This window comes from Moschus berezovskii, chromosome 27 (assembly GCF_049115385.1).
Source record: "Moschus berezovskii isolate FMDL1 chromosome 27, NW_MosBer_1.0, whole genome shotgun sequence".
NCBI lineage: Eukaryota > Metazoa > Chordata > Mammalia > Artiodactyla > Moschidae > Moschus > Moschus berezovskii.
In genome coordinates, this window is record NC_142486.1 from 8,624,831 (window position 1) to 8,638,159 (window position 13,329).

The 13,329-nt window shown below is 45.9% G+C and overlaps 1 protein-coding gene and 1 pseudogene across 3 annotated transcripts; one reads left to right on the plus strand and one right to left on the minus strand.

The window, feature by feature from the left end:
- Positions 1–5,717: 5,717 nt before the first annotated feature.
- TBL2 (transducin beta like 2) lies at positions 5,718–13,113 on the minus strand. 3 transcript variants are annotated; one of them, XM_055410063.2, is made up of 7 exons: positions 12,909–13,113; positions 10,620–10,750; positions 10,174–10,358; positions 9,400–9,551; positions 8,953–9,079; positions 8,442–8,594; positions 5,718–8,203 (listed from the first exon to the last, which is right to left on the minus strand). In XM_055410063.2, exons 1-7 carry the CDS (start codon positions 13,036–13,038, stop codon positions 7,741–7,743), a joined length of 1,341 nt encoding a protein of 446 aa, XP_055266038.1. In that variant the 5' UTR covers positions 13,039–13,113; the 3' UTR covers positions 5,718–7,740. The 3 variants fall into 3 exon arrangements, with proteins under 3 accessions (XP_055266038.1, XP_088689040.1, XP_088689039.1); XM_088832914.1 differs by lacking the exons at positions 10,174–10,358; positions 10,620–10,750 and having other exon boundaries at positions 12,909–13,032; XM_088832913.1 differs by lacking the exons at positions 10,620–10,750; positions 12,909–13,113 and having other exon boundaries at positions 10,197–10,333.
- Positions 11,507–12,056, plus strand: LOC148773630 (protein cornichon homolog 4 pseudogene; annotated as a pseudogene).
- Positions 13,114–13,329: the final 216 nt, after the last annotated feature.

Sequence of the window (13,329 nt, forward strand, 5' to 3'; positions counted from 1 at the left end):
TAATGATCAAAGGATCAATCCAAGAAGAAGATATAACAATTATAAATATTTATGCACCTAACATAGGAGCACTGCAATATGTAAGACAATTACTAACAAGTATGAAAGGGGAAATTAACAATAACACAATAATAGTGGGAGATTTTAACACCCCACTTACATCTATGGATAGATCAACTAAACAGAAAATTAACAAGGAAACACAATCTTTAAATGATATAATAGAAGAGTTAGACCTAATAGATATCTATAGGACATTTCACCCCAAAACAATGAATTTCACCTTTTTCTCAAGCGCACACGGAACCTTTTCCAGGATAGATCACATCCTGGGACATAAATCTAGCCTTGGTAAATTCAAAAAAATTGAAATCATTCCAAGCATCTTTTCTGACCACAATGCAGTAAGATTAGATCTCAATTACAGGAGAATAACTGTTAAAAGTGCCAACATATGGAGACTGAACAACACGCTGCTGAATAATGAACTAATCATAGAAGAAATCAAAAGAGACATCAAAATATGCATAGAAATGAATGAAAATGAAAACACAACAACCCAAAACCTCTGGGACACTGTAAAAGCAGTGCTAAGGGGGAAGTTCATAACAATACAGGCATACCTCAAGAAACAAGAAAAAAGTCAACTAAATAACCTAACTCTACATCTAAAGCAACTAGAAAAGGAAGAAATGAAGAACCCCAGGGTCAGTAGAAGGAAAGAAATCATAAAAATTAGGGCAGAGATAAATGCAAAAGAAACAAAAGAGACCATAGCAAAAATCAACAAAGCCAAAAGCTGGTTCTTTGAGAAGGTGAATAAAATTGACAAACCACTAGCCAGACTCATCAAGAAACAAAGGGAGAAGAACCAAATCAATAAAATTAGAAATGAAAATGGAGAGATCACAACTGACAACACAGAAATACAAAGGATTATTAGAGAATACTATCAGCAATTATATGGCAATAAAATGAATAACCTGGAAGAAATGGACAAATTCCTAGAAAAGTACAACTTTCCAAAACTGAACCAGGAAGAAATAGAAAATCTGAACAAACCCATCACAAGCACGGAAATTGAAACTGTAATCAAAAATCTCCCAGCAAACAAAAGCCCAGGTCCAGACGGCTTCACAGCTGAATTCTACCAAAAATTTAGAGAAGAGCTAACACCTATTCTACTCAAACTCTTCCAGAAAATAGCTGAGGAAGGGAAACTTCCAAACTCATTCTATGAGGCCACCATCACCCTAATCCCAAAACCTGGTAAAGACCCCACAAAAAAAGAAAACTATAGGCCAATATCACTGATGAACATAGATGCAAAAATCCTTAACAAAATTCTAGCAATCAGAATCCAACAACACATTAAGAAGATCATACATCATGACCAAGTGGGCTTTATCCCAGGAATGCAAGGATTCTTCAATATACGCAAATCAATCAACGTAATACACCACATTAACAAACTGAAAAATAAAAATCATATGATTATCTCAATAGATGCAGAGAAAGCCTTCGACAAAATTCAACATCCATTTTTGATAAAAACCCTCCAGAAAGTGGGAATTGAAGGGACATACCTCAACATAATAAAAGCTATATATGACAAACCCACAGCAAACATTATCCTCAATGGTGAAAAACTGAAAGCATTTCCCCTAAAGTCAGGAACAAGACAAGGGTGCCCACTCTCACCACTACTATTCAACATAGTTCTGGAAGTTTTGGCCACAGCAATCAGAGCAGAAAAAGACATAAAAGGAATACAAATTGGAAAAGAAGAAGTAAAGCTTTCACTGTTCGCTGATGACATGATCCTCTACACAGAAAACCCTAAAGACTCTACCAGAAAACTACTAGAGCTAATCAATGATTACAGCAAAGTTGCAGGATATAAAATCAACACACAGAAATCCCTTGCATTCCTATAAACTAATAATGAGAAAATAGAAAGAGAAATTAAGGAAACTATTCCATTCACTGTTGCAATGAAAACAATTAAATACTTAGGAATATATCTACCTAAGGAAACAAAAGACTTGTACATAGAAAACTATAAAACACTAGTGCAAGTAATCAAAGAGGACATGAATAGATGGAGAAATATACCGTGTTCGTGGATTGGAAGAATAAATATTGTAAAAATGAGTATACTACCCAAAGTAATTTATACATTCAATGCAATCCCTATCAAGCTACCAACAATATTTTTCACAGAACTAGAACAAATAATCTCACAATTTGTATGGAAATACAAAAAACCTCGAATAGCCAAAGCAATCTTGAGGAAGAAGAATGGAACTGGGGGAATTAACCTGCCGGACTTCAGGCTCTATTACAAAGCCACAGTCATCAAGACAGTATGGTACTGGCATAAAGACAGAAATATAGATCAATGGAACAAAATAGAAAGCCCAGAGATAAACCCACGCTCCTATGGACACCTTATCTTCGACAAAGGAGGCAAGAATATAAAATGGAGAAAAGACAGTCTCTTTAACAAGTGGTGCTGGGAAAACTGGTCAGCCACTTGTAAAAGAATGAAACTAGAACACTTCCTAACACCATACACCAAAATAAACTCAAAATGGATTAAAGATCTAAATGTAAGACCAGAAACTATAAAACTCCTAGAGGAGAACGTAGGCAAAACACTCTCCGACATAAATCACAGCAGGATCCTCCAAGACCCACCTCCCAGAATATTGGAAATAAAAGCAAAAATAAACAAATGGGACCTAATTAAAATCAAAAGCTTCTGCACAGCAAAGGAAACTCTAAGCAAGGTGAGAAGACAACCTTCAGAATGGGAGACAATAATAGCAAATGAAGCAACTGATAAAGGATTAATCTCCAAATTATACAAGCAGCTCCTGCAGCTTAATTCCAGAAAACTAAGTGACCCAATCAAAAAATGGGCCAAAGAACTAAACAGACATTTCTCCAAAGAAGACATAAAGATGGCTAATAAACACATGAAAAAATGCTCAACATCCCTCATCATCAGAGAAATGCAAATCAAAACCACAATGAGATACCATTTCACACCAGTCAGAATGGCTGCTATCCAAAAGTCTACATGCAATAAGTGCTGGAGAGGGTGTGGAGAGAAGGGAACCCTCTTACACTGTTGGTGGGAATGCAGACTGGTGCAGCCACTATGGAGAACAGTGTGGAGATTCCTCAGAAAACTGGAAATAGAACTGCCATATGATCCAGCGATCGCACTCCTGGGCATACACACCGAGGAAACCAGAATTGAAAGAGACACATGTACTCCAATGTTCATTGCAGCACTGTTTATAATAGCCAGGACATGGAAGCAACCTAGATGTCCATCTGCAGATGAATGGATAAGAAAGCTTTGGTACATATACACAATGGAGTATTTCTCAGCCATCAAAAAGAATGCATTTGAATCAGTTTTAATGAGGTGGATGAAATTGGAGCCAATTATACAGAGTGAAGTAAGCCAGAAAGAAGAACATCAATACCGTATATTAACGTATATATATGGAATTTAGAAAAATGGTAACCTGAACCCTGTATAAGAGACTGCAAAAGAGACATAGGCATTTAGAACAGTCTTTGGGACTCTGTGGGAGAGGGTGAAGGTGGAATGATTGGAGAGAATGGAATTGTAGCATGTATATTATCATAAGTGACCAGTCCAGGTTTGACGCATAAATTTTCCTCTGTTCATTTCTTTGCATTTGTGCTTTTTTAATAAAATTCTTTTTTAGATATAAAAAAAAAAAGCATCCTCAGCCTGTGGCCTCTTTGGCTGCTTTCCTGTGTTGGCTTCATTCTTGGGCAGGACTACACAGTTAACAACTTTACATTCTACTTATGAAGCAATTCTAGCAGAAAACTAAACATATTTCCACTTCTTTCTGAAGTCCAGCAAAGTCCAGGAAGGAGTCTGCTGATTGGTTATATGCCTACCATTCTTGCCTGGAGAATTCCATGGACAGAGGAGCCTGGCGTGCTGCAGTCCATGGGGTCGCAAAGAGTTGGACGTGACTGAGCGACTAACACTTTGGCCTTTCATGGAGGGTCATGGCCTATGCTCTATAAATTGTACAGGTAAAGATTTGGGGAGGTGGTAGTTCACCAGATAAACACTAAGATAGGGTTGTTTCCTGAGGCAGAAACAACAGTGAGATGGTACAGACTGAAGGCTCAGCACTCAACGTGAGCCACTATCACCGTGAACAAGCAAATGCAGATACACTGAGACTGTAAAGCAACTGGAGGTCGCACTCATCGTCCGACTGCCCTGAGCTCTGGGGTCAGAGTTGGAAGCTTGACGAGATGAAGCTTCAGTCAGTCTCACAGGCGTTCCGGGTTTGTGTTTATGTCTGTGGCTGATTCTGCAGTGCCAGCCTGTGTCATCAGGGGGCCTCAGTCTTGAGAGCTGTGTGCTGAAACCAAGTCATGCTCATCTGGAAGACTCATATTTCTGGAATTTTGTAGAGAATGTGAATCCCAAATTACTAAATTTCTAGGCACGTGGCCAATTTGGGGCACTGTTGGGTCTATGATAGAACATACCATCACTGATAACTCATCACAACAGTATGTGTTTCCTACTTACCTGCTATAATCTCCAATTATAGAACATCTTTTAAAGACAAGTCTTATTACCTTAATTGAAATTGATGAAGACTATCAACAGACCTTCAGATGTGCACTTTTGTGCTTTAAGTATTTTTATTTTTAATGACTGATAAAAATAATCTATATATCACCATTTTTTAATTTCCCCAAATTTTTATTCTGAAAACTTTCAAACCCACAGAAATTGAAGTAGTAATGTTAAAGTATTAACACTGCCTTCACACACAAGGATTTTTTATCAAAAAAAACATAGTGGCCTCTGGGCTACATGAATATCCAGGTAACTTTCGCCATGCTGACAAGGGAAGCAGCCTCATCTTTAGTGAGAGGAGCTGCTTTCTGTCCCCGGGACATCTCCGTAATGACACTTCTGTAGTGTTTTCATTCATTAGAAATTCATAGCCCTGGCAAGGCATGCAGGGCCGCGTTTATTCCCATTTTACAGATGAGGAAACAAACTCAGAGAGTGAAGTGATGTGTCTGTTCAATAAGTACCCCAGCTGAAACTGGAACCAAAGACTTCTGACTTCAGTACCTCAGCATCTGCGACCACTGCCCCTCCTGGATATGCAACGAGAGTAAAGCCAGAGCCAAGCAGAAATGCAAAGTGTTTCAGTCTCATTCTTCTGACAATCAAAAAGCAAAGTTTCACCAGGACCCAGGTGCACAGCATTGTCAGTCATGAGTCTATTCTTAGAAACAGCAAACCACAGTGTTAACTGGGAACACAAAACCACAGGACACAGAGGGCACTGAGATTTCTGTTAGCTGCCCTGGTTCCAGTTCAACATTTATTGAGCACTTACTCTATTCCAGCTACTGTGTGTGGGATACGGAGCAAATCAGACAAGGATTCCTGTCACATTCCAGTGGCTTAATGAGCAATCCAGAAGCTGCCAGTGAGTGACTGCTGGGCTGCATCCTGCCATTAGCGTCTTCTTTGGTTCCTACAGTGCTTACATTTTTCTTTTTATAATAAACTGCCAACTTCTGGCTTCTCTGAAACGGGCAACTTCTGCTGGATTCCTAAATATTAAGTCGCAGCCACCCCTGCCCAATCCAGGACACAGGCCCTCTAGAGATGACTTCAGTTCCCACCCTTTCCTACCATCTTTCACCCAGACAACTGTGGCCCAATTCGCCTACTTCTATTACCCACCTGACACCCCTGAAGCCAGCAAATATCCAAACGAGATAATTTCAGATAGCATTAAGTAATGCAAACTAAAATATAATGAGCTAATGTGATGGATGTGATATGACTGGTGGAAAGGGCTACTTCAGATTGAGTGGTCAGGGAGGGTCTCTAAAGTGTAATTGAAACTGAGAATTGAATTACGACAAGCATGGCAAGTCTGCCAAGAGAAGGGAAAAAAATGCTTCTAAGCAGAACAGAGGCACAAGTCCCCTTTGAAGCTGGAAATAACTTGGCTTGGTTGGAGGAATGGCACGGCTGGGAGAGTGGTAACAAGATCACAGGAGGAGGAAGAACCCAGAATACACAGGACCTTGTACGCCACGGTGAGAATTTTGGATTTTATTCCGAGTGTGACGGGGAGTCTTGGGAGGGTTTTAACTTTGGAGTGATGTGATCTGCTTTAGTTTTCAGAGATCACTCTGCTATGCAGAAGAGTGACTTAACAAGGCAAGCCAGGAAGCAGGAAGGCCAATGAGGAGGCTACATTAGAGTGGCCCTGTAGGTGACAGTGGCTAGGAGCAGGATGGTGTCAGAAGAGATGGAGAGTAACAGATTCAGGATTTACTGCCATGTAAGCCAGAGAATTTTCTGGTGGAGTGGATGGCAGTCGTGTAGTAGGGCAGAGGGAGTGAAGAAAAGGGAGCAACTGAGGATGACTCCAAGGCTGCGGTTTGTTCACATGTTTATTTGGGGGTGAGTAGGGGAGGCCCAAGTTTTAGGGAGAGGGAAGAATTTATTTTGGATAAATTTTGCTGAGGCTCAAGTCTTCCTAAATTCCTCATTTCCCTTAGCTCTTCCATCCAAGCAGTCCTCAAAGTCCAAAAATGTGAACTTCTAAATACCCAATCTATTCAATCTATCCCTTCAACGTCATTGCCTCTGTCCTGATTTCAGACCTCTCTCTTGCCTTGACTTTTAAACAGCCTTCTCCAGCTGTGAATAAACCAACAAAAAACACTTCACAGACACATGCAGCTCTCTTCCACCAGCCATCTTCGAGGGCAGAAATCATGTCTTATTCGTATTTGTCTCCAGTGGTCGTGCTGCACTGGGCACAGAATAGGCACGCAAATGTTGGATAAACTGAAAAGAAGTTCTCCTCAAGCAGGATATAACCTCCTGGAAGAGAAGAGCCCTACCTTGGGATTCTGTGATTCCTCCACCCAACTTAAAGCAGAAGCAGATATGAAATGTACAATCAATCAAATCCCAAAAACTTAGCTTTCCCAAGAGATTCAAACTGCCCTGTTTGTCCCAGTTTTAAATAAATGATATGGACAACAAGTAACAGATTATGACTCTTTTCCACTTTTCTTCCAAATCTATGAAGGAGGTCAAAAGATAATTATTCCCCATTTGACAAATAAGAAAACTGAGGCACAGAATAAAACCCCGTTATTACTTCTGGATGAAGTTAGGCGCTTTGCCTAGGTTAAGATCAGCCTTTCCCTGAGCCACTCCCCAGTTCTGGAATAGGAAGGAATCTTGGTCTCCTACCCCTGCAAGACTGCTGGTTAGCACTCAGGTCTTCCCTGGGTTTTGCCTCCACAATTACAAGCTCCTTTGGATAGCAGGCTGTGTTGTCCCAAGGTCAAAGACCATGTGCTTTCTCTCTTCTAATTACCACTCTCCTCAGTGCCTAGTGAAGACAGACTCCACTCCTTGGGCCCAGGAAAAAGAAAATCACCTTGGTCGTTAGCCTGGGAGGTCGTCAAGTAGGCCAGGAGTCACCACCAGCAAGAAGAAAGAGAGATCTGAGTAGGCCAGAGTAGTTTCAATGGGGAAAAGGAGAGAGAAGCTGCCATTAGGAAAATCAGGACACTCCTTTCAAAAGGTTTCCAGCTGGGGAGTACTGGGGAACCGGCAGCAGTGGAGGCAGCAGCAGGTCAGATCCTTCCTACTGTCCCTTTTCCCAGTCATTTCTTCAAGGCCCCCAGGTTCTTCAGGGCTTCCTGGGCCTGCGTCAGCTGCTGCTGAAGCCTCTGGCGGGTGCTTTCATTGGAGGCTCGCTTCAGGAGGGCCTGCATTTCCTCCACCACTGCCCGGTAGCCAGGCGTGTTGTGGAAGAGCCGCACTGCTCGGTCCCCACAGGAGGCCAGAAGCCGACCAGTGATGTCAAAGGACAAGCCACTGATACACTCCCCATGGACCTGCTCGAAGAACTCCTCCTTCTCACCCCTCCGGGTGTTGTAGAGATGAATACTGCTGCCACTGGCCAAGGCCAAGACCTGGGCGTCAGGGGAGAGCGCCAGGCAGCACGGCATGGTGCTTGCTTCTTCAAAGCGGCCTGTCCTCAGCAAGTAGGGGTCCTGCTGCTTCTTGTATTCCACGTCTGTGTCCCACAGTTTCCACGTGCCGTCCTTGGACACAGAGGCCATCCTGCAACATGGAAAGTCAGGGTTCTAGCCTCACACACCCTGGAGGGGAGGGCGCTGGGACAGCACCTGGGGACGCTAGCTGGGAAGCCAATTCCACTGCTATGTCTACCTCCTGCTGAGGGCCAGATAACCCACCCACCGCACAGCTGCCGCAGAGAATGGCTAGAGGTTCCTGGTTGCCAAGAGGGGCTGGGAGTCTTGGTAAGAAACTGGTAAGAAATCAGAGAGGATTCACTCACCTCCGGGAGTCATTGGAGAAAGCGAAGAAGTGCACAGCTGCAGAGTGGCCCTTCAGTTCAAAGGCTCGCACAACCTCCTGAAAGTCCCCTTTCTTCCCAAAGCAGACTTCCCAAACTTTTACATCTGGGGTGAAGCCACATGAGGCTACAAACCTGCCAGACAACCCAGGTTCCCTTAAAACTTAATTTTAAGGGCAGCTTTTTCTGCAGATCCACTAATCTCCTTTCCTGAGAAAGTTCATAATCTTGTATCTAAATAACACTGTCTTTTAAAGGTGCTTTTATACATGACCTCAGTTCATCCTCACAGCTATAAGATACATAGTACCCCCGCCCCAACCTTTTATATGCTTTAAATAAGGAAGTAGAAACTCAGGACTTGAATCTCGGTGTCCTGATTTCACATGCGTGCTCCTTCTGCTACTCGAAGCTGGCTCTCTACTCTCTCTCCACCCCAGCCCCCAGCTCCAACCTCAGCCCACATCCAATGCCAGAGTCCCCTCTTCCTTACCTGCTACAAGGGGATATAGCAGCATATGTATTGTTCATGTGGTTCGTGTTGATGGTGGATAGCACCTGGCCTTTCAGATTCCAAATGAGAATGGTCGTGTCACTGGAAGCAGTCATGATGAACTTCCCTGGGGGTGAGGGGCCGTAACACGAGCTGAGGTCAATGACCTGATCCGCTGACTTATGAAGGCCTCTGCTGCCCTTCGTATCATGCTCCCCTCCCACGCCAAAGGTCGCCACAGATAAGGATGTGACTGAAGACTGTGGCGATTACCTGCCTCTCCTGGGGACTTGCTGTGGTTCCCAGGACTCCAGGGGAGCCCAGACAAGGTCCCTTTTGTCACACCAGAACTGAGCATACCTCTCAGGCTGCATTCACTCATTCAGTGAATATAGTAGTCCATTCCCTCTTGCCTGGGGCAAGCTCCATCCTCTGAATGCCTCTCACCTGTGTCAGCGATGCCAATATTGACAATGGGTGCCTTGTGCTTTTTAGGAAAGTCCTCCGGGGTGGCTGTGAAAGTATAGCCCCCATCGTCTCGCTTCATCATCTTGAAGACACGGAGGGTGTCTCCATTAGCCAGCCAGACAATGAATGCTCTAGAAACAGGGAGCAGACAAATCTCTCACTCCTTCAGACACAGAGACGTGTGTGTGAGGTCCTACGCTAGGCAGACTTTAAGGAAAATCAAGATCTCCTTTAAGGACCTATAGTCCAACCTCACAACCCTTAATTCAGAATCTCTTAAAACTCCTTAGAAGGTTAGGATTCTCATAGTTCTGGCTCCTTTAGCTTCTCTCTAGGGTGTAGAAAACCATGAGAGCTTCCAAGACTAATCTGGAAATCAGTCAGGCTTTGGTGCTTCCCAAATAGGAACAGATTTTTCCCCACTCTACTTCCTTGTTGCTGCTGCTGCTGTTAAGTCACGTCAGTCATGTCCAACTCTTCGAGACTCCATGGACTGTAGCCTACCAGGCTCCTCTGTCCATGGGATTTCCCAGGCAAGAGTAGGTTGCCATTGTCTTCTCTGCTACTTCCTTGTTAGGTAGCTGCATAACCCTCCAGGGAGCCTCAGACAGTGTTCAAGCTGTCTGGATGTTCCCTTCTGCCACCACAAGGAAGACCCTGGGTCCCCCCTCACTATGCCAAACCAGGTATGGGAAGGACCGGGGCCTGGGTCAGGGCTTCTGCAGGCACTCCTGGGGCTCCATCCTGTCCCACCTGCAGTCAGGGCTGAAGCGCACCAGGGTGGCATGGTCCAGGTCCACGTTGGCTCGCATGCTGCGGTGCTCCCGCTGCAGGAAGTCCTTTGCGCTCCAGATGCGGACGGTACGGTCGTCTGCACAGGTAGCCAGGTACTTGCCATTGCTGCTGAAGTCCATGCAAGTGATGTTCCCACTGTGGCTCTAGGGCAAGGGCAGCAGCAGGTATGAACGGGAACCCCCTGGGCAAATGCGGAAACCCGTGCAACCATGACTCAGGGGCCCTGTTGCTTAGATCAACAGCAAGCTGCTGATGGGATGTCAGGAGAAGAGATGGGACAGGGCGTCCCCCCTGATCTGGGTCAGAGGCAGAAGAGTCTGTAACATGCACAGAATCCTACAAAGGAGAAGTCTGCGGGGCCGTGAGTCTTTATATATACGTGCTGTGCCTGGGTACCCGTGTACCTTCAATGATGCAGCCAGAAGGCGGTGGGTGAAGTTGTGTTGCTGAGGCTTCTCCTTGCGAATCCGCTGTTGCAGTTTCTGCTTCTTGGATTTCAAGGACTTGTCAGGTGGACATCCGTTTGCTTTTTGGCCTATAAGGAAGGGCCAGGTCAACCATCCATTCACTCGCTCAGTGAGCACTCATGATGACTGGCCGGGCATTGAGTGGAGAGGCACAAGAGATGACCCTGTCCTCGAGAAGAGAGAGGGATACAGGGAAAAAAAACAGAAGCTTTGGAATCAGACCTGGGTGTGGACTATGTCTCTATCACTGAGTGATCCTGGGGAGGCTGCTTGCTATTAGTGTATGTAACATAACCATATAGCACCTCACTGCACATTAGAGAAGGCGCCCTCTCTGGGCAGGCGCAGCTCAGTGGGTTCACAGAAAGGCCAGTGGAGAGCAGATTCTTAATCAGACCTAAGTGAGGGATAATGTGCACTACAGAAGCTGCTGGCGCTGGTCTCAGGTTAAGTTACTTAATTGCTCTGGATCTTGGCTTTTCTAAAAGAAAAGTTGAGAGTTGGGTGAGATAATATATACAAAATGACAAGCATAGAACCCAAAACAAGCACTTAAAAAGGCTCAGAGGGAATCCCAGAGAAAACCCGGCAATGAGAGGTAGTCAACATGTGTCGAGCACGTCCCCTGTGCTGAAAAGGGTGCCAGTCATTTTTGTATAAAATATCTAATTTAATTGAGAATCAGGACAGGTGCAAAGCAGGCGCGTGTCAGATCACTACAGATGCTCCTCAATTCCTACAGGAAGAAAACTCTGGAGGCCACTGCTACAAAGGCAAATCTGGAAGAAGCGGCGCGGCAGCAGTGGCTGCGGCGGTGGCGGAGGATGGAGGCGGTGGTGTTCGTCTTCTCTATCCTCGACTGTTGCGCGCTCATCTTCCTTTCGGTGTACTTCACAATTACCTTGTCTGATTTAGAATGTGATTATATTAATGCTCGATCATGTTGCTCAAAATTAAATAAGTGGGTAATTCCAGAATTGGTTGGCCATACTCTTGTCACTGTACTAATGCTCATTTCATTGCACTGGTTCATCTTCCTTCTCAACTTGCCTGTTGCCGCCTGGAATATATATCGGTACATTATGGTGCCAAGTGGTAACATGGGAGTATTTGATCCAACAGAAATACACAATCGAGGGCAGCTGAAGTCACACACGAAATAAGCTATGATCAAACTTGGTTTCCACCTGCTCTGTTTCTTCATGTATCTTTACAGTATGATTTTAGCTCTGATAAATGACTGAAGCTGGAGCAGCCGTGGTTGAAGTCAGCCTACACTACAGTGCACAGTTGAGGAGCCAGAGACTACTTAAATCATCCTTAGAACCGTGGCCATAGCAGTATATTTTTTCCTCTTTGAACAAAAAATATTTTTGCTGTCTTTTTACCATATAAAGTATTTAAAAAACAAACAAACAAACAAAAAAAAAAAACACAAAGGCAAATCTGCCCTCTGCTTGCGTCTCCAGTCTTGTCTAACAAGCCCACTCCTCTCCTCTCACATCAGTCAAACCAAACGCTGTTTCAGGACTCCTTGGCTTTCTGCACGTTGCTACTGCCTGGAGTATTCTCCTCTTGGACGTCCTGGCAAACCCTTACACATCGGTCCTTGAAGACCCCACCTGCACCCCGCCCGCCACCGACAAAAGCGGGGCTGACCACTCCCACCCGTGGGAGTACTAGTACTAAGCTAGTACTAGTATTCTAATACTGCTCTTTCTATGAAACCCACGACACTATATTTTTCACTTACATTTTCAGAAGTTCTTTTACCCGACATTGGACTCCCCAAAGGAAAAGACCCCAAAGCCAACAGGAGGTAGTAGGTATTCATTAACGCTGTACGTCGGTAGACCGGAGCGTTCACAAATGGATGTCTCTGTCCCTTCCTCCCCGTTTTCATAAAATAACGAACAAGGAGCGCGCGGGAGAGTTTCCGAGCGGCCTCTCAGCTGTGCTCCGAGGGAAGGCGGCTTGGTCTCGGCCACGGAGAGCGCGCACAGCCGCGTGGGACCCAGGTTCTAACAGATCGTCCCAAACGGGGGCGACGGGCCGGGCAAGGCGGCCTACTCTCGGGAAGGGAAACTCGTGTCATAAGAGGAGAAACTGAGGCGGGGAGGGCGGGTCACTGACACCCCCTCAGGCCCGAGCGGTGGGTCGGGCCCCCGAGGAGGGCCGGGGAGCGAGGTCTCGCGGGTCGCCCCTACCCGTCCCCGCCACACTCACCGGCGGGCCGGCCGCTCGTCTCCTCCTCCGCGCGCAGCCAGCCCCGCGCTACCGCCGCCGTCGCCACGAGGGCCAGCAGCCCGAGCAACAGCGACAGGCCCATCAGCTCCGGCATCTGCGGGAGCTCCATGTCAGCAGGGCCACTGCCACCTCAGCCTCGGGCCTGGCGGACCCCTGCACGTCTCCGCGGGGCCGCGCACGCACGCGGGGCGGGGCCCGGCCGTTGGTGCGTCCCGAGGGGCGTGGCCTGGCCGTTGGTGCGCCCGGGGGGCGTGGCCTTGCCGTCGGTGAATCTCCAGGGGCGGGGCCGTGAGCGTTGGGCCCCCGGAAGGACGGGGCCTGGCCATTGAGGCTGTGTGGCCGCGGAAGCGTTGCTGGGAAAGTGATGTAGTCCACGTAGTCCAGGCTCAGGCCTTCCCTT